The sequence below is a fragment of the Typopeltis vanoorti genome, chromosome 5, assembly GCF_054136105.1.
Source record: "Typopeltis vanoorti isolate ZY-2024b chromosome 5, IOZ_Tvanoo_1.0, whole genome shotgun sequence".
Classification (NCBI taxonomy): domain Eukaryota; kingdom Metazoa; phylum Arthropoda; class Arachnida; order Uropygi; family Thelyphonidae; genus Typopeltis; species Typopeltis vanoorti.
In genome coordinates this window covers 86156652-86178018 of record NC_143553.1, presented here as the reverse complement: position 1 = coordinate 86178018, position 21367 = coordinate 86156652, and the positions used below count along the sequence as shown (strand labels likewise).

General features: G+C 35.2%; 1 protein-coding gene across 1 annotated transcript in view; it reads right to left on the bottom strand.

Moving 5' to 3' along the window:
- The window catches only part of LOC150106613 (protein SSUH2 homolog), a gene marked incomplete at its 5' end in the record, with an annotated part of 284249 nt that overhangs the window by 15452 nt on the left and 247430 nt on the right, over positions 1-21367 (bottom strand). Inside the window, one exon of the mRNA XM_090393441.1 lies at positions 16138-16242. Coding sequence (XP_090249567.1) covers positions 16138-16242 — 105 coding nt within the window. The remainder of the gene's footprint in view (positions 1-16137; positions 16243-21367) is intronic.

Here is a 21367-nt window from a genome sequence, read left to right as displayed (position 1 = left end):
AACATGCAAAAAAAGCAAGACCTCTTGTTCTTCTCATCTTGACATCTGCTCTTTTTATAATTTCTTCTGTATTAATCATAGAATCCCTTAACTAACTTGAAGGTCTCTATCAAATCTCTTTTCCTCATATCCACCAACCTCTGTAATCCACATTCTCTCAAACATTCTTCATAACCAACAGTCCAGAGTCCTGATATCACTTTGGTTATTAATCTTTTGACCCTCTCTAGTGTTTCCACATCACAATGAAAACTACATGACCAAATCTGAGCACAATAGTCCATATGTGGTCTGACCAATGCCTCATATAGAGGCACCACCACCACCTCTTTATCCCTATATGTCAATGCACTTTTTATCAAAGCAGCAATACGATGTGCAGTTTTTGGAACACGTGCAATGTGCTCCGGAACTTCAGTCCACTGTCTACATCACTCCAAGATCCCAAATCTCATCCACTTTCTGAAGTACAGCTCCACCAATACAGTACATATGCTTATATCTCTGTATCCAAAAGTGTAACACCTTGCATTTAATAAAATTTATTAAAATGGCAATCCCACTCATTTGTCCAAGCTAAAAATCTATTCAAATCTTCCTGTAGAGAATTAACATCAGCACTACTTCTGACAATTCTACCTGACTTTGCATCATCGGCAAACATTTGAAGATCCCCAGTCAATGCACACGAAATATCATTAACAAATAAGTTAAACAGTAGGAGTCCAAGAACAAAACCTTGAGGCACACCACTAGCAATCAGGAATGCGACTGATGTGTAGTACTTGCAAAATGATTTGAATAAGTTGGCCCTGTGGACACGTGAAAATGGCTAACAGTTCAATGCTAGTAAATGTAAAGTTATGCACTTTTATTTTATTTTTTTTTTTTTGTAATGAGATATCCAATGGCATATTATATTTATAGGATTATTCTAGACAGAACTGACCAGACTGGGGATCATGGAGTTTCAGCAGATCAGAATATGAAGTTCAGGGGTCATATAACAAAGATTGCAATTACAACACAGATGATAACTGGCATGCTGAAACGAACATTGACATGTAAGGATAACAAAATCATTTTACCTCTTTAGAAGGCTTTGATTTTATTTGGCTGAAATATGCTGATAATGTCTTTGTTAGCTGTGAAGTAAGCAAGAATCTAAAATCAGCAAACCTTGTGCCATAAAATTTCCCAAATTCACACAACAACACAAGAAAAGAGTGGATGGTATATTTAATAACCATATATTTCAACCTGAAAATTACAGGTCATCATTAATGGCATCAGGCTGATGAATACAAAGTAGAACATGAACAATGAATTATTTAAAACAGTAAGAGCTGTGTGATGTTATACATATACAGAACAACATGAAAGAATAAATGAGGAAACATAGTATTATTATTATTATTATTATTATTTTTTAAAAAATAAAATAAAATAATGATGTGTGATTAAGACTCTCCTATATTTTTGATAGTGAGAGGCAGTCACTTCAATTCAAGTTTGGATGGTGGAGTAAGGCTTCAGCACTTTCTTTAAATCAACATTTGAACTTATGGTGGCAACAACAGAGTAAGCACATTTCTGACCTTGGGATATTGTGTGAGTATTAATTCCAGGTTGTGCAAGGTCACATTTCTCAGATTTCCTATTAATGATGTAAGACTTGTGTTCTTGCATTCTTTTCTCCACTGAATGTCCAATTTGTCTGAAGTAAGAAAGGTGACCGTCACATGGAACTTGGTAGATGACAGGAAGAGCACAAGGGAGTCATTTAGCCTCAGAAGATGGGAACCATGATGATAATTTGTTGAAAAGAATGAATACAGCCACCAGATTATACTTTTAAGAGATGCTAGAAATGTATGGGATAGGAATTTTTCGTACTGTTTCATTGCTATTTGAGCTCAGATTCTAGGAATCAAAAATATGTTGTATGGTGTGCTTTGAGAAGCTATTGAGATGTATATGTTACCGCTAAAGCTTGAAAGCCGTTAATGTGCACATTATAGCTAATCTGCAGATTAACTGATTTGCTCCGTTAACATGTGGAATCAAGAGTTTTCTGCATTTTACCTAGGTAATGTGCACATTAACGGCTTCCGTATCATTAAAGTTCAAAAGTTTGTTTCTCTCATTTCCTTTCCCTACTCCCCCCCCTCCACTTTTAGTTTGTTTTATGTGTCTTGTCGTCGCCGGTTGTTTTTATTTCTCATAATTTGCATCAGTTGCTAATGCGTAGCATAGCTAATTCTGTTTTCAAATTCATTTCTGCCTGTTAGCGCATGAATTTGTATCATGATTTTTTAAAGCAGATAAATTTAGCTCCTATTATGCAAGCAAGCACCGAATTGGTGAGTAAAATGAAGAAAAGATTCTTCGCAAACCTCTTTAGCGAAGATTCAAAATATAATAGTGTTTTAATGACAAAACAAAAGTATGATTCCATAATTGAAGATGTAAAGTGAATAAAAGTTTCCAAGAAGAAAGAATCATCTCGAGATTATCGAATAATTCAAAGGTATGATGTGTTAACTGTACAAGGCTGTGAAAAACTCATTGAACCGTTGCCAGATGCGTGAGAAAGTGTGAAAAAGTTTGTCCATGCCGAAGAATTGTTTGACCTATTGTATTCTACTCATTTGTCAATTGGCCACGGTGGAAGAGACAGAACGATCAAGCATTTAAATACACTTTATAATAACATAACCCAAGCCCAAATAAAAATATTTTTGGATTTATGCGAACCTTGTCAACAAAATCAAAAAAGTGCGAAAAAAGGGATTGTTGTAAAGCTGATTATTTCATCGCATTTCAATAGCAGATGTCAGGTGGATCTCATCGATTACCAATCTCAACCAGATGGAAAGTTTAAGTTTCCTCTCGTATACCAAGACCACTTAACAAAATTTGTTGTATTGAAGTCGCTCACATTAAAACGGGTGGATGAAGTAGCCTATAACTTGCTTGATATTTTTCTCCTTTTTGGCGCTCCAAGTATTTTGCATTCTGATAACGGACACGAATTTTGTAATAAAATCTTAGAATGTGTAACACAGTTGTGGCCAGAAATCAAAATGGTTAATGGCAAACCTAGACACAGCCAAAGTCAAGGAAGTGTAGAACCAGCGAATCAAGACATTGAAAACATGCTCACTACTTGGATGGCTGATAACCAAACTAACAAGTGGAGTGAGGGTGTATGATTTGTACAATTCATGAAGAATCGTGCCTATCATCTGCAATTAAAAGAAGTCCATACGAAGCCATGTTCGGCTGTCCTGCAAAAGTGGGATTGTCTTCTTCTATTATACCACAAAGTGTATTACATTCGATAAATACTGAAGAAGACCTTGAAAAATGAGAAGATACACAAGAGACTGTGATTATGGGATCACAGTCAAATCTTACTCAAGAGGACATTCCGTTATCCCCTGCTTCTACAGAATCGCCTATAGAAATACAAGAATTTATCGATAGTAATCTTAAACTGCCTTCTATACCATTGATTGAGGACAGTTATGAAGAATATTCAGTTACCCTGCACCTCCAAGGAATCACCTCTGCATGTTGAAGAAGTCATCACTGAGTTACCGTCAACTTCAGCAGAATCGCCATCACAGTTTCGTACAGTCTGTAAAGAGGAATACAAGAAATGGTCTGTATTGTTTGCTCAAAAGCAGCATCAGGTGCTCACAAGTGTAAATCGTGTGACATGTTTGCTCATGTAATTTGTGGCGAAATAGATCCTAAAGAAGAAGAAGGGTATGGTAAGAATGTATTGTGCAACATCTGTAAAAAGAATATGGATCAGAAAATACAGTGTGATGAAGCCAAGAAAGGTTTAGAAAAGCAAGTAAAGAAAATGTTAGCAGTTTCTAATGCAAAGCACCCAAATGTTGATGAAGGTGTCACTGTGAGAATTAAAGTACCGGAAGTAGACAGAGCAAAAACTGATGCCCGCTCGATTTTAGCTGTGGTTCTTAGTAAAACAGAGGATGGCCTTTATAAACTTGGTACTAAAACGGGTATTTTAAAACAACTGTATGCAAAATCTGAATTCAGTGTTTGCAAAGAGAGATTTTTAACGAAAGAAGATGTCCGTGCTGTAGAAATATCTTTGCGTCAAACAGAATAAAACAATCCCTTGGTACTGGGCAGGGTTTCAGAAAATGTGACTGTAAATCTAAATGTACCACAAATAGGTGTGCTTGTCGCAAAAACCAATTGCTATGTAATTCAAAGTGTCACCAATCTTTAGATTGCACTAATAAGTAAACATAATTTTATCATATGTTTTCCAAATTCATTTCCTTAATTGTAATAATATTTTAAACCATTTGATTCTTTGTATTATAGTTTTTTAATTGCTGTTGTTCCAGCAAAGATCTTATTTTCACTTTAACGAGTGCCTAGTAGGTAATGTGCAGATTATCTAGGTAATTTGCATATTACCTAGGTAATTTGAGAAATGAAACAATTTTCGACACGTTAACGGATCACCCTAGTTAATCTGCAGAATACCCAGATAATCTGTAGAATAACTGATTTCTGCACTTTAGCGGTAACATATATACCACTTGATGTTCAGAAATTCTTGCTGTAGCTGTTGCAGTTTCGAGCATAGAGAATGATATAATAGATTTTTTTTTTCTAATTATAATATTCTGAGAAGGATGGTGAGCAGATTGCTATTGAATATAATGTCCAGTAATGTAGGTTTTTGATAAATGGAATAATATAGTATGATTGACCTGATGAGGAGTGGGATGTAGGATGAGTAGGAAAGATAGTTTGCTTTCTTTTTCTATTCCACTATGAATTTAATTCATGGATGATAGACTGTTGACAAAAAAGTGCTGATAATAATAATAATAATAACATTATACTAAATTTACTAAGGCAAATTGTAAAAACACAGGAAATTATTAAAAAAACAATCTGCAAAAATCTTCTAAATTCCTCCTATTTCTTCATAAAATGTTCTTGTTTTTCCTTTTAGCCAGTTGGCAAACATAAGGATTAAAAAGCAAAAAGTTATAAACATTTCTGCAGAATAAATTGGGTTATGCAGACCATGCTTCTGATAAAGGTCACACAATCAACTAGAAGCAAACCACCGTCCTTAGGTAGATTAAAATGTATTTTGCTCTTTAACAAAAGAGAAAAAAAAAGTTGAGAAGCTGTTGAAGTCATTATAAACCATACCAACTAAAACACTGTAAAATAAAACTCACATCCTGCTCTTATTTTTCAGAGGAAGAATCACACTTCACTTTCCTTACCACGGATAATACTCAGATTTCCAAGCAATATTAGATTTTTTTTTCCTGTGCAGATTTGGAAGTCTCACCTTTCCTAACACAGCTACTTTACATCATATGTGTAGCATCTCAGCCTACAAAAAAGCTTGATAATTTCCATTCATGACACTACTTCACACTACTGTGAAACTGCTCCAGTTAATCATCATCATCATCATCACGCGTATCAAGGATTTAGGCCTAGCATGGCCTGTTCCGGCCTTAGAAGTCATCGTTGAATCGTTTAAGAGGACGTCAAGGTTTTCTTTTTCCTAATGGCTTGTACTTTAAGGCTTGATTTGGTAATCTTGATGTTTTCATTCTTTGAACGTGTTCCATCCATTTATGTTTATATTTTTTAATTTTTTCTATTACTAGTTCTTGGTTTAATTCTTTCATAATTTTTTCATTTCTTTTGTGGTCAAATAGGGTATACTTTGCAGTTTTACTCATAAACTTCATTTCTGCTGTTGTTAATCTTTGTTTGTCTTTTTGTTTTATTGTCCAGATTTCGCTTCCATACATTAAGACTGGTTGGGCTAATGTATTGTATACTTTTAGTCTGGTTTGTTTTTGAACTAGCTTTGGTTTAAAGATAGAGTTAATTACACCTGTTATTTTTAAATATTTTGCAATTTTTACACTTATATCTTTTTCATTTTCATATGTGATCATACATCCTAGGTAGTTAAATGAATTGACCTGTTCTAAGATCTTGTTATCTATTACTATTTTAGTTCTTGCTGGATCTCGCCCTTTAAAGGCCATAGTTTTTGATTTTTCTGTTGATATTATCATACCATAATCTTTGAATAGGGGTGCTTAAGGGTCAAAGCTGTATAACTGAGAGGAGACCTCCACATAACCTTTAAAGGAATGTGGAGAACCGACCAGGGCTTCTGACCTAATGTCCAATCCTCATCTTCTCGTGGTGCACCCTGTTGGGTTTCTACTTGGATACTAAATGAACGAGGATGGGCTGGCAATTTGGGATTGAGCCGACCAAATTGTATTCCTATTGGTTAAACCAAAATAAAAAATGATGGTACAACATGACAAAATTTCATGCTGGCTGGGGCATCGCCCAGTTAAACATAGCCCCCGTTGTTTTCGCCAGGAAACCAGGGCGAACAGCGAAAAGTCAGCTACAAGAACAAACCCTAAAACACATCCTAACCCAACATCACCAGAGTTAACAATCGGTACTATGAACATAAGAAACCTGAATGGCAAAGAAATGGAGCTAGCAGAGGAATTAGATAAGTACCAGATCAACATAATAGGGGTGACTGAAACAACAAAGACCAAAACTGGAGAAATCTTTCTGAGCAATAAATACAAAATGATATATTCAGGCAATGACAATCAAGGAAAAGATGGAATAGCCATATATTCAACACAAAATACGACGATAATCTTCTTGAATGGCAGGCAGTCTCAGGTAGAGTGATGCGGGCAAATATGAGAATGAGGAACTTGACAATGAGACTTATTTGTGCCTTTGGTCCCACAGAAGGTTCTACTAAGGTAGAAGTGGAGGAATTTTTTGATGCTTTAGAAAAAGCAACTGACACAATGAAAAAGGAAAAGTTGGTCCTTATTGGATATACAAAAATATCCAGACATACAAAAATATTTTGGGAAAATTTGGAGAAAAGAGCAAAGCTAATAACAATGGCAAATACTTGTTGGATTTCTGCTCAGGACATGGACTGAGTATTACTAATACCATGTTCCAACATAAAAATGTGCACAAATTCACATGGAGAGAAGAGGCAAGGAATAAGAAAGGTCTCATTGACTATGTTATTGTTGATAGTGATGTTTTCTCCCTGGTGCAGGACACCAGAGTGTACAGAGGATTTGAAATTGGAAGTGATCACTATTTAGTCTTCAGCAGGATAAACTTGAATTTCATATTGAAAAGAATAAATGTAAGAAAGTTTTAAAGCGAATAAAAGTTGAGCAGCTTTCAGATGTGAACTTTAGAGTAAAACACACAAAGATTATTGAAGAAAAAACGAAAGAGTTTGAGAACAGGAATCAAACCTTGGAGATTCGGTGGCAAGCCTTGAAGAAAGCCCTAATTGATTCAGCTAGAGTGGCATGTGGTGAAGTTGTCTGCAAGAATAGAAAAATTAGAACTCCATGGTGGAACAGGAAGTTAAAGAGGCAGTGAAGGAAAAGAAGAAAGCATATCAAAAGTTCCTGGCAAATAAGTCAGCTTGTGCTCTTAGAGAATACAGAGACAAATGTAAGAAAGCGAAACACTGTGTAAAACTAGCTAAACAAAAGTCATGGGAGGATTTTGGCAAGAACATAGAAAATAAATATCAAGAAGGTGGTAAGATATTCTGGAGGTTGTTGAAGAAGCTGAGAAATGGAAGAAAGAGTGCTGTAAAATTAGTTAGAGATGATAAAGGTGACATGAAAACAGGAGAAAAAGATATCCTTGAAGTATGGAGTAATTACTTTGAAAAACTGCTAAATGAAACAAGCAGTGATGACAGCACAGTGGTAAAAAACACTGACCAGGCATGCAGTCAGGAATACATATCCATACTCGAAGTAGAAAAAGCCATCAAAGGCTTGAAATGTGGAAAGGCAGCAGGAATAGATGATATTCGACCAGAAATGCTGAAGTACAGTAGCATAAGAGTCTTACAGTGGCTGCACTGCATAGTTAAGAAAGCTTGGACAGAGGGACGAATTCCCGATGATTGGAGTAGAGCTCTCGTGGTACCCATATATAAAAAGGGAAATAAAACTGAATGTGTGAATTATAGAGGTATTTCCCCACTCAGTGTTCTTCCTGGCAAGATCTATGCAAGTATATTTGAGAAACGGCTGAGAAGAATTGTGGAAGAAAAGCTTGGTGAAGAACAAGCTGGATTCAGGCCAAATAGAGGCTGTCAGGATCAGATCTTCACTTTACAACAAATAGTGAGAAAGCATGGGAATATAACAAAGATCTGTATTTAAGTTTTGTCGATATGGAAAAGGCATATATGACAAGATGCCAAGAGAGAAGCTATTCAATATGCTACAGTTATATGATGTCAATGGGGCATTATATCAAGCAATACTTAGTCTTTATTTGAGTTGTAAGTCAGCAGTTAGAATTGAAGGAAGTACAGGAAGATGGTTTAATGTTAAATCTGGTGTGAGACAAGGTGGTACATTATCCCCTCTGTTATTTATTATCTATATGGATCACATTATGAAGGAAAATGGTATTAAACATGATATCAAAATTGAAGATGTTAATGTCAGCTCTTTGCTTTATGCAGACAATGTTATACTTCTAAATAAATCCACTACAAATCTGCAAGATTCCCTGACTAAATTGAATAACTGTTGTAATAGATATGGTATGAAGGTCAGCAATAAAAAGACAAAGACAATGAAAATAGGCAGAATCATTGAAAATGTCAACTGTGTTGTCAATGGAGAACCTGTGGAACAAGAAAAACATTTCAGCTACTTAGGCACGATTTTTCGTGAAGATGGTAAATTAAATATAGAAATAGACAACAGAATCAGCAAAGCTGGTATGGTGGAAAGTCAATTGAATAAATTCATATGGAATAAAAGAGAAAATTAGTCAGAACACTAAATTAGCTGTATACAAGACAGTGTTCAAACCAGTTTTAACTTATGGATCTGAGAGCTGGGTCAGAAGTAAAACACTTGACCAAAGACTAGAGACCGCAGATATGAGAGTCCTGAAAAAGATTATAGGCATAAACAGATGGCGTCAATGGCAATATCATAAAAACGAGGATATTAGGAAAGAACTTGAACATTGTCAGCATCCAGGAATGCGTTAGCAGAGCTAATCTCAGGTCGTATGGTCACTTAAACAGAATGGGCAAAAAAAGATTAGCAAAACAAGTGTTCTTTGCCAGGTTGGCAGCAAAATGACGCAGAGGAAGACCAAGATATAGGTGGATTGATACGGTACAAAGTGCCTTAGACAATAGAAATATAAAATCTGATAATGTTGGAGTCTTGACAAGTAACAGACTGATTTGGAGGAAAATTGTAGATAGGAAGTTAGTAATGATGTAATTTTTTACATGTAGTACTATCATATCCTGTACACCCCTTGAGGGTACATGGCAGGAATTTGATGATGATGATGATGATGAATCTTTGGATATCTCATTTAGATCTAAAATAGCTTTCTCTAAGTTATCTTCAGAATTTGTAATTATTATTTGGTCGTCGGCAAAAAGGAGAGTGTTTAAGTTTACTGTAGGAGAAAGTTTAATTCCTTGATGTAAATTTTTATTCCATTTTATTATTATTTCATTAATGTAGATATTAAAAAGAATTGCTGAGAGGGGATATCCCTGTTGGACCTCTTGGTTTATCTCTCTCGTATATAATAGCTCGTGATTTAATCTTATTTGTATTGGATTATTTTCATATATATTTGTGATAGCTTTTAGGATATTATTTGGTATTTGTCTTCTTTTAATATGTTAAATAATATGTTTCTTTTAACTTTGTCAAATGCTTTTTCAAAGTCAATAAATGCAATATGTTTCTAAATTGTATTCTCTTCTTTTCTCTATTATTAATTTTGGGCAGAAGGCTGGGTCTATACATGATCATCCTTTTCTAAATCCATTCTGTACTTCTAAAATAAAGTTTTCGGAATATTTCATTTGTTTGCTATTTAAGATTCTGCTATATATTTTGTAACAGGAGTTTAGTATACTGATCTCTATAGTTTTTAGGGTTATTTCTATTACCTTTTTTAAAGATAGGAATCACAATTGCTTTTTTCCATTCTATTGGGGGGGGGGATACCAGTTGAATAAATTTTATTTAAAAATAATAAGAGTCTTTCTTTGAATCTTGTTCCTGCATATTTATATAGTTCTGAACTTGCTTATCTTCTCCAGGTGATTTTCCGTTTCTTGTTTCTTTCAGGCTGATTTCTACTTCTTCTTTAGTTATTTCCTTTTCATTTTTGTTAATTGTTTGCCAGTTGTCTTTTTTAAAATATTTGTCTGTCCACAATTCTGTGTAGTAATTTAGAAATTCTTCTAATTTCAATTCGGTGTTTAATTTTATGTTTTCTTTGGTATCTGCATTTTAGTGTTTCAAAATCTTATATACATTGGGTCTTATTTTATATAAATCATGTCTAAATTAGAAACAAATTTGTTCCATGATTCTCTATGTCTTTTTCTGACTTCTCTTTTAGCTATGGCTCTTATTCTTTTATATTTTATTTCATCTTCTAATCTTTTACTGCTTAACCATTTGTGATAGGCTTCTTTTTTCTTTTTGATTATTTCTTTGATTGTATCATCCCAGTTCTTTAGTTTTTTCCTTTTATTGAATTTTTAGGTCTTTCCTAAGCTTTCATTTGCTGCTGCATTTAGTATCGTTTTTATATTAAGCCATTCTATTTCTATTTTTTCATTTTATTTTATTTTATCTAGATATTGGTTAATTCTTTGTTCATATAGCCATTGTACTTTAGTGTCATTCAATAGTCTAGTTTTATAAACAAATGTTTCAATTTTTCTTTCTGTTCTTGTTACTCATAAGATTACCACCATTTAGGTGGTAATCTTAATTTTATTTTAACAAGGAAGTGGTCACTGCTTATTTCATATCCTCTGTGGACTCTAACATCTAGTGAAAATTTTGATGTCTTTTCATTTAATATGAAGTAATCTAATATTGATTTCCATCCTCTTGCTGCCCAAGTATATTTATGTATGTCTTTATGTTTATAGAAGAAATTCATTTTTTTTAGATTACTATAAACTACAAAGTCAATCAATTTTTTACCATTCCTGTTTAGAGTATGTTCTCCATGTATTCCTATATTATTAATAATTTTTGTGTTTCCAATTCTTGCATTTAAGTCTCCTGCTAAAATTACGTAATCATTTTTATTTATTTTTTTATATATGTTTTGTAGCTGATTATAAAAATCAATATTATCCCATTCTCTTCCTTTTGGGGCACATAAACCAGTTATTGTTAAAGCCTCTATCTATTTTTATTCTAGCTTCTATTATTTGTTCATTCCAGTTAATATTATTATTATTATTATTATTATTACCCCAAGATCTCATGGAGTCAAAGACTCATCTGGGAAGTCCTTTATCACATACACAGCTCATCATACCATGTCTTAAACACACACAAACTCCTTGCAGACACCACACTCTCAGGCAAGGCATTCCAATCATTCACAACTCTGCAAGAAAAAACCAGCCTCTCACTCCCCTACTCACACCCTCTTTATACAGTTTCCGGGGATGACCTCTGGTTCTTCCACTATTTTATGAAGAACTTCTCCAGCATTAATCCTGTAACAACCCCTTACCAACTTGTAGGTCTCTATCATATCTCTCCTCTTCCTCCTGTCCACCAGACTCTGCAAATTACATCTTCTCAATCTTTCCTTATACTCGACATTCCAGAGGTCAGAAACTACCTTAGTCAGTCGCCTTTGGACCCTTTCCAACATATCTTCATCCTTCTGAAAACCAGGTGACCAAATCTGGGCACAATAGTCCATGTGTGGCCAAATCAATGCCTTATACAATGGAACAAGAATCTCCCTACTTCTACACGTGAGTGTCCTCCGCATCATTCCCAGAAGCCTTTGTGTTGTCTTCACAATTTTGGCTATGTGTCCCTTAAATTTCAGATCCTTATCCACTATCACTCCCAGATCTCTTATTTCCTCCACCTCCAACAATATATCCTTACCAAGTATAAATTCTGCATCTCATCTTTGTTTTCCAAATTTTAAAACCTTCCATTTTGCAACATTGAACTCGCATCCCCATTTCCGTGCCCAATCACTCAATTTATTCAAGTTTTCTTGCAAGGCCACAACATCTTCACTACTCTTTATGGTTCGTCCCAACTTTGCATCATCTGCAAACAACTGAATATCTCCATCCAAATCTTCACCAATATCATTAATATACAAGTTAAACAGTGATGGCCCTAAAACAGACCCCTGAGGCACTCCACTAGGGACTTTCTTTTTCCTGGATATCGCACCCCATACACAACTTGTTGATACCTATCAGATAGCCAGTCTCCAATCCAATGCACCAATCTAATATCCAACCCCCATCTGCTCTAGTTTGACTGTCATCTTATCATGAGGTACTCTATCAAAAGCTTTTGCAAAATCCAAGTATATTACTGTGTATCTTCTCCTCTGTCCAAGGAAGCAGTCACTTTATTGTAATAAGTAAGTAGATTACTAAAACATGACCTCCCTTTAGCAAATCCATGCTGTCCATCAAAGATAATACCATTGTTGTCAACCCAACTCTGGATCCTAGTTCTCACAAGCTTCTTCAACAACTTAACCACAATACCTGACACACAGGTAGGCCTATAGTTTGATGCTTGAGTTTGATGACCTCCTTTATGAAGTGGCACAATCATGCCCTCCTTCCACTCCTTAAGAACTTGACTGAGTGCAAGACTTGTATTAAAAAATATGTCAAGGCAGGTGTCAATTCCCTTGCACATTCCTTCAGAATACGTGGTGATATATTATCAAGTCCCACAACCTTATTAACATCTAGTTGGTCAACTATCCCATACACCTCTTGCTCATTTAGAGTCAGTCTCTCCTCCCCATTATCAACTGCTCTCAATCTCTCCATGAAGTCACATTCACAAGATTGAAAGACCTTTATGAACTGCTCATTAAGTATCTCCACCACACATTCTGCAACAGCTGTCTTTATACTATTTTCTCCAATCAATGTCATCCTTCCATAATAATTCTTTCTTTCTTTTGCTGGCTACATATTGAAAGAACTCCTTAGGATTCGTTTTGGCATCATTTGCTAACTGCTGTTCATACCTCTCTTCAGTTACCCCTCACCAACCAAGTCACCCTCCTTGCCTGGTCTTTGTAGATCTCATGGAATTGGTTATTTCCACTTCTCTTATGCTGCCTCCACAATGCCCTTTTTCTCTGTATCGCATGCTCAATCTCTTTATTCATCCATCTCACACCTACCTGATTTAACCTTCTCACCCTTGGAATACATTTAGACATTGCATCTATTAGATAGTTTTTGAAAATCCTCCAAACTGCACTGATCTCTTTTCCAGCTAACTCCTCATTCCACACTACACCCGCAAGCTGTCTCCTGAGCTCTTCATAACCCCCCCCCCCCCTTGTAGTTCCACATATACCCTTTTCTCACAGAGGTCCTCACACTGCTGGCAATTACCTGGGTAGCTGCCAGCAGTGTGAGGACCACTGTGAGAATAGGGTATATGTGGTATATAATCACCTCATGGTCACTCTCACCAATTGGTGGATGATTTGACACCTCATTTATAATTACATCCTCTGATGAGATGACCAAATCCAAGACCCTCAATCCTCGTGTGCCCTCTGTTACTGTCTGAGGTAGTTATTCCTCAAAAACTCAAGCAACTCATTTTCTTTACTTCCAGTTGCTATCTCATTATTCCAGTCTATATTGCCATAATTAAAATCACCCATAATGATCACCTTTTCTTATTAGCTTTTAGCTTTTCTAATTTGATTATACATTTTATTATCACCACCATCCACATTACCTGGTCTATAACAACATCCAACCAAGTTTTTGATTCCATTCACCTCTATCTCACACCCAGTAGTGTAGCTAGAGCTTTTGCCATCCGGGGCGATCCTTGAGTTTGCCACCCCTCTGAATACACACCAAAATACTACAAAAAGGAAAAACAACGTATGGGGAAATAAATTAAAACACTATGTTTATTTTTGAAGTAAAACTTTAATTTCAACATTCTGAAATGTTATTTTTCTTGCTTTTCTGTTAGCAAATTCGTCGATGACATTGGCGAAGTCTATTTCATAGTAATGTAGGTAATTATTAATCAGTTTTATTTAGAAAAACTCCTCTCACAAGTAGCAACACTTACAGCAATTGTGAAGGAAATTCGTAGTAGTAGTATTACAATATATGGAAATGAATTCTCAAGACTGTATTTTAGAATTAAACTGCAAAAGTTCAAAAAGGTTCAAAGTGCCACCCAGGGAAGACCACCCCCTCTGCCCCTCCCTAGCTACGCCTCTGCTCACACCATACTGCCTCAAAACCAGTGGCACTATTTTCCTCTTGCATCTCTACTTTGTATGGACATAACTCTTTCTCTATCATCAATAGCACTCCCCCCCCTCTCTTTTTACCCCTTCTATCCTCATGAAACACATCACACCCTTCCATCTCTATTCCTGTCAGGATGTCGTCCTCTTCCAACCATGTCTCACTTATTCTGACAATCTTTGGGTGAACAGATGCAATTAGTGCAACCATTTCATCTGGCTTGTTTCTTATACTTCTAGTATTTGTATACAAACACAACAGCTCATTTCTGGATATACAGCTAGTTCCACTGATACCACTCGCTCAATGTGATCTCTCCATGCTCAGCTGAGACCATTTCCCTTTCTGCTCATTCATTCTAGAACTCTCCCCAATTCCAACTGTTTCCTCTCGATCCCAGGTCATCCCATTCCTTTCCTGTCTACACATGCTCTCACCTCCTCTTTGAGCATCCACCCTTCTCGTGCTGTGTAATACATGATTCCCCCCCCCTCTCTCTTTCTCAGATTCAATGTAGTTACCTCATTCTCATAGATGTTTTATTTCTGCATTGCCTTCTCTATAGGTATTTTCAAGAGCACTGACTAAACATACACACATAACCACAGTAATAAGATTTTTAATAAATAAATATTTTGTCCTAAGTATCACAGGTCATCTTCAGCACAGTTAATTCAACCAATACTAGGAATTACATACAGTAGCATGTTATAGAATTAAATTAAAATATATCTGAAAAAAAAAAAAAAATGCGGTGCATTTTTTTTGCTTGCAATTCCATGCTTACATGTATGCATGCTTACAATTCCATTGTAAGCATGCACCCTAACGTATGTAATTCCTAGTATTGTTTGAATTAACTGTACTGAAGATGGCCTATGATACCTGGGATGAAATATTTGCTTATTAAAAATCTTATTAGTGTGGTTACGTGTGTATGTTTAGTCATGAATGCTCCACAGGTTTCATTATACAAAAAATTTCAAGAGCACTGTTCTGCTGAACTAGCTAGCATCATTCCTCCACTTTCCCTAAAGCTTGTAAAAATACAAGCAGGTGTTTGTCAACATTCATTTGCTGTCCAGCTTGAAACCTATTGAATCACTTCTCATCCTTCTCTTTCATTTCACCTATGTTCTGTGAAACAATTTCCTATCACACTATTTTTTCCTAAGGAAACATATATCAATATATTCCTTCCTTCTCGTTAACTACTTGCTCATACATGACAAGTGATGTGATATAGGCTTTACAACCTTGTGTATGGCACTGATATAAAAAAGTAAACTTTAAAAAAATAAAAATGACTGCAGGTGAATACAAGAAAATTAGTATGCTTTCTCCATCACTGATTTTGATTTTGAATCGTGCAGTACACAGTGAAGCATACAGCTACAGCAGCAACCATCAAGCATAGCTCTGTTTTTTTTTTTTTTAAGCTTCTTTTAACATATAATATATATATATTGCCAGGTTAGTCAATTTATCTTTATTTATCTCTGTTAACATTACTGATATATTGATAAAAGATTCAAAATATAACTAAAATTTATCTTATTTCAATTCAATGTGTGTGTGTGTTTAATTCATTCAATATTTCTACAACATCATTAATGCATTTTAACATACCTAGGTGGTTATTATATATTTATTGTTCAAAATATGAAAAGATTAGAAAAGATGTACATTACCTGCATTAATAGTTTTTCCTTTTTAAACCGAGAACTATGTTGCTGAATTAGTTGAACTGATGCCATGGTAATAGTAGTATCAGGAAAGTGATCAATAGGCCAAAGCTTTTAAATAATAATAAAGATATTTAAACCATTAGATACATGAGCTGTTAAAATAAAAAAGTGTATGCATGTATGTATATTATAATGTTTTAAATATTATTATTATTATTACATGATACCTCCAGTAAGTCCAAATACTCATCGAGGGAGGGTACAAAAATCTACAACTCTCTGTCTCCACCACTCAATCCACCAACTACAATGAACTGCAACTACACTAATGTCATCTACTGCCCATCACCACCACTAGGATTTTCACAAACAATCACAAACATCTATGCCCACAGCAGGATTCGAACCCGCGCGTATCGAAATAGCTTCACACATAAGAGAAAACTGAATAGATTTATTACTCCTATATATTTCGCTCAACATGTCATAACCTTCATTCAGAGAAAAGGCAGAAGAAATGGCTACAACATTTAAATTATGAACAAATAAATGGGTCATAGTATATAATTGCATGTCTTAGTTGAAGCTGTACAAGTAGGAAAAGGTGCTATTAGGAGTTCAGAGAAGTAGGAAAAGATGCTATTAGGAGTTCAGAGAAGTAGGAAAAGATGCTATTAGGAGTTCAGAGAAGTAGGAAAAGATGCTATTAGGAGTTCAGAGAAGTAGGAAAAGATGCTATTAGGAGTTCAGAGAAGTAGGAATAGATGTATAAACAATTAACAGCAATCATTTCTAAACACTTAGAGATAGACATAAAGTCTGTTTGATTATGATTAGGACATTAAGTTTGGGCCTCAGGTGATTCAAAAAACAGGCGATCAAATTTGAACCTACTGTTAGTATAGTATCTTGGTTTGGTTCCAGTAAACAATGTGTCTAGTGTCGATGGCATGGGAAGTAAAGCCTGAATCCTCTAATTCCAGAAATCTTATATAATCCTAATGTTCTTGGATTCTAATTGTACCAGAATGACCAGTCTGTCAAAAGTACCAAAGATGACAAGAACATGGTATTTGATAAACAACAGGAAAGGATAGAGTACCTTTGATAATGTACCTTTGATTTGATAATATATCTTTGATATATATGGTTTGAAGGTGGTATACAGATTATATCTGCAAAGAGTACTTGCTATTTGTTCAGATGTTCCTTTACAGTAGGGCATGTGGATTATTTTAATATCATATTGCAATCTGGGAGAGGGATGATAATTACCAATTAATTTCTGTATCATGGTTTCACTGAATCTATTAAGTAATAGAGTAAATTTTATTTTATTTAATTCTTCTAAAGAACGACTTTAATTCTTCTAAAGAGACTCAAAAGAACGACTTATGCATACTCAATGCACAAGGCTTTTCATATTTTGATAATTTCCTGTAAACAAAAAATTCAATATTATCAGCAGAGTTATGATGCATTAAGTATCCTAAAAGAGGAGACTGTTATTAGATTTAGGTTCAATAGTAAATTTAATATGAGTGTATAAAGAGTTAATTTTATCCAAAAATTGAAGCAGTTCTGTTTCAGAGTGAGACAATGCAGAGATAGCATCCACAAAACGCAGCCAAATATGCAGTTGAGGAGAATGGTGTTAGAAATTCAATCCTCTAAATGCTCCATAAAATAATTTATTTTATTAATTTATTAACAATTTATTATGCCTAGTAAAATGTAAACCAATGTATTGACAGTAAACTTGATAATCTAATGATCTCATCAGGGAAATCTATGCGTGAGTAAATATATTGGAGGGGGGAGTGGAAAGTCCTTTTTTCATTTTTGTTTAATAACAAAAATGATATTAAAGCAACTGATATAACCACAAGAAAGAACATACTGGAAGGGATTGGAAGGGTAAGTTATCATTAGTGCTTGGGAAATTGTGAAGGGATATTTAATAGCAGCAATAGTAAGCTGTATACCATGAGTGAAGAAGTGGACATAATTTGGTGAAAAGTAAATGACAAACAATATCAAACAGGAACTGCAGGTTAAAAAGAGGTTATGGAAGAGATATAAGAAGAGGGGGTGGAGAGCAGATGCATGAAGAATATAAGACTCAGGCCAGGAGAATGACTACTACAGTAAGGAAAGCAGAAAATGAGATCCAAAGAAAATCCTAAGAATATTTTTAGCTATGTGGCAGTAGGAGAAATTTTGACAAAATTTCTCCGAGAAAAGGTTTTAATGCTAGAGGGACAGGACAGGTTCAAGCTTTAGAAGTGCAAGAGGAGAGTGTGTTTCAAATATTGAATATTCTGGATGTCAATAAAGCAGTGGGATGGGATGGAATTTTACCACAGGTTTTGAAAGAATGTACTAAAGAACTGACAGTTCTGTTGACCTGGCTTTTCAATGAAAGTTTTGCCAAGGGAAAGGTACCCAAGCAGTGGAAGGAGGATAAGATAGTGTCATTGCATAAAGGTGGTAGCAGACTATATGATTGTCTTTTATAATAAAGTGACAAGAGCAGTTGATGAGGGAAAGGCATATTCTGTCATTTTTTTGGATTTTAATTTTACAAAGGCATTTGATAGGATACCACATGATAAGCTGATATTTAAGTTGCAGCACATGGATTTAGATGTCAGGTTAGTGAATTGGATTCAGGATTGGCTAATTGATAGGTATCAGAGAGTTGTGTATTGGGGGGGGGGCAAAAACAAGGAGCCAGAAGTTTACAAGTGAGGTTCCACAGGGGCCAGTACTGGGACCTCTATTGTTTGACCTTTATATCAATGACATTGTCAGTGAATTGCAGGGGAAAGGTTTATTAATAATAGTGTAGATGTGGCAGCACTGCAAGAGGATTTGAATAAACTGGACAGATGGGCAAATTAATGGGATTTCTGTTTAATGTAGCAAAATTTAAAGTCTTGAAGTTTGGATACATCGATAGAAGGCTGCATACTCCATTGGAGGAACTCTACTGGAGGAAGTGGGGAAGGCAAGGGATCTGGGAGGTGATGTTTGATAGAAACTTGAAATTCAGGGAACGTATTGCCAAGGTGGTGAAGGTAACCCAGAGCATTGCTGCGGTACTGAGAAGGATGCTGACCTGCAGAGATAAAAGAGTTGTCATTCCATTATATAAAGCCCTGATCAGACCATACTTGGGCTATTGTTCTCAAATTTTGTCACCAGGATTTGAAGGGGATAAAGTAATTGTGGAAAGAGTGCAGAGCATATAACAAATATGGTATCAGGACTGTACAGAATGTTAGTTATGAAGATAGACTGAGGGAATGTGGACTGCAGAATTTGGTAGATAAAAGAGGGAGAGTGATATGATTGAGACTTTTAAACCGTTGAGAGGTAGTTAAATGGTTGACACTGTGGAGTTCTTTCATTTGGTGGAACAGGGGAAATGAGCAAGGACAAGGGAACATTGTTGAAAGTTACAAAAGGAAGTTGTGAGCAAGAGGGTGAGGAGTAATTTCTTTGCATGGAGGGTGGTTGAACCATGGAATGCATTACCTGATAGAGCGGTGAGAGCACAAATGGTCAATGTGTTCAAGGAGTGGTATGATAGACTTTGTTTTTACTACAGTGGGCCTCCTATAATAAATCTTGTGAACTCCATGGAGGCCTGAATCATAATAATAATATTATTATCTTAAAATTGGGGATTAAAGGATTTTAAGCTATGTTCTTTCTTTGGTTATATTAGTTGCTTTAATATCATTTTTGTTCTAGGTGTTTATCAAAACTTTTCTCTTCTCCCTGTCGTGTATATATTAAATAAATCTATATAAATAATAAATATATATATATAATAATCTATATATAATAAATCTAAAATAAATCTATAACTATAATAACTCTGCAAGCGCCTCCGCAGCGCAATTGGAAGAACGACGGTACATTGCGCCCTTCGATTGGAATAGGCCTAAGTTCGATTCTCGTCGTGACGGGAGGAATCTTTATCTGGTCGATTTCAATTCGAAGGTGAGTTAGCCGATCTCATACGGAGGTAGCAGGGTTTTTTTCTCCCGGAAACTCGGGTTTTTCATCCCGCATACATACAAATCGGCCCTTCAGAACACACGCAATTTACAGACAAAAATTACTAGTTGTGGTGGTGTTGGAGGTGGGCGGTAGATGGCGTTGATGGAGATGATTCGTAGTAGCGGTTAGGTGTAGAGACAGTTGTAGATGTCCTCCCGCGATGAGTCTTCGGACTCCTTGGAGGTATCAGGAATAATAATAATAATAATAATAATAATAAATCTTGTGAACTCCATGGAGGCCTGAATCATAATAATAATATTATTATCTTAAAATTGGGGATTAAAGGATTTTAAGCTATGTTCTTTCTTTGGTTATATTAGTTGCTTTAATATCATTTTTGTTCTAGGTGTTTATCAGAACTTTTCTCTTCTTCCTGTCGTGTATATATTAAATAAATCTATAACTATAATAAATCTATATAAATAATAAATATATATATAATAATCTATATATAATAAATCTAAAATAAATCTATAACTATAATAAATCTTGTGAACTCCATGGAGGCCTGAATCATAATAATAATATCTTAAAATTGGGGATTAAAGGATTTTAAGGTAACTTTTCTCTTCTCTCTGTCATGTATATATATATATATATATATATTCTTCCTACCCAGGATGCAAACCTACTCCATACTGAATCTATCCTCACTATTAACAATGCTAAACCTCCTATCGACAACATTCTCTCTTCAGAATGACAGGCTATTAAACAACTAAAGAATAACCAAGACTTCATCATTCTCCTGGCGGATAAAGGAAATGCTACAGTTGTCCTCAATGAAACAGATTATCAGCATATGATACAGGATTTACTACGTACTGATACTTACTCATTTCTCGAAAGAGATCCTACTAAAGAATTTCAAAACCATACAAACAATTTGCTGAAAACAACAACAGAATTACCAAGGAATTTATGCCTTTCCCTCCATCCTCTAATTCCTCGGCTATATGGTCTTCCAAAAATTCACAAGGAGAATATCCCACTTTATCCCATAGTTAAAGGTATTAATTCTCCAATGTACAAGCTTTCTAAATATCTCACTTCTTCTCTAAAATGTTTCTCCAGGAAATGTACATCCTTCGCACAAAACTCCACAGATTTTGTATCCAAGCTCAAAGATATTACAATCAAAGATACAGATATCATGGCC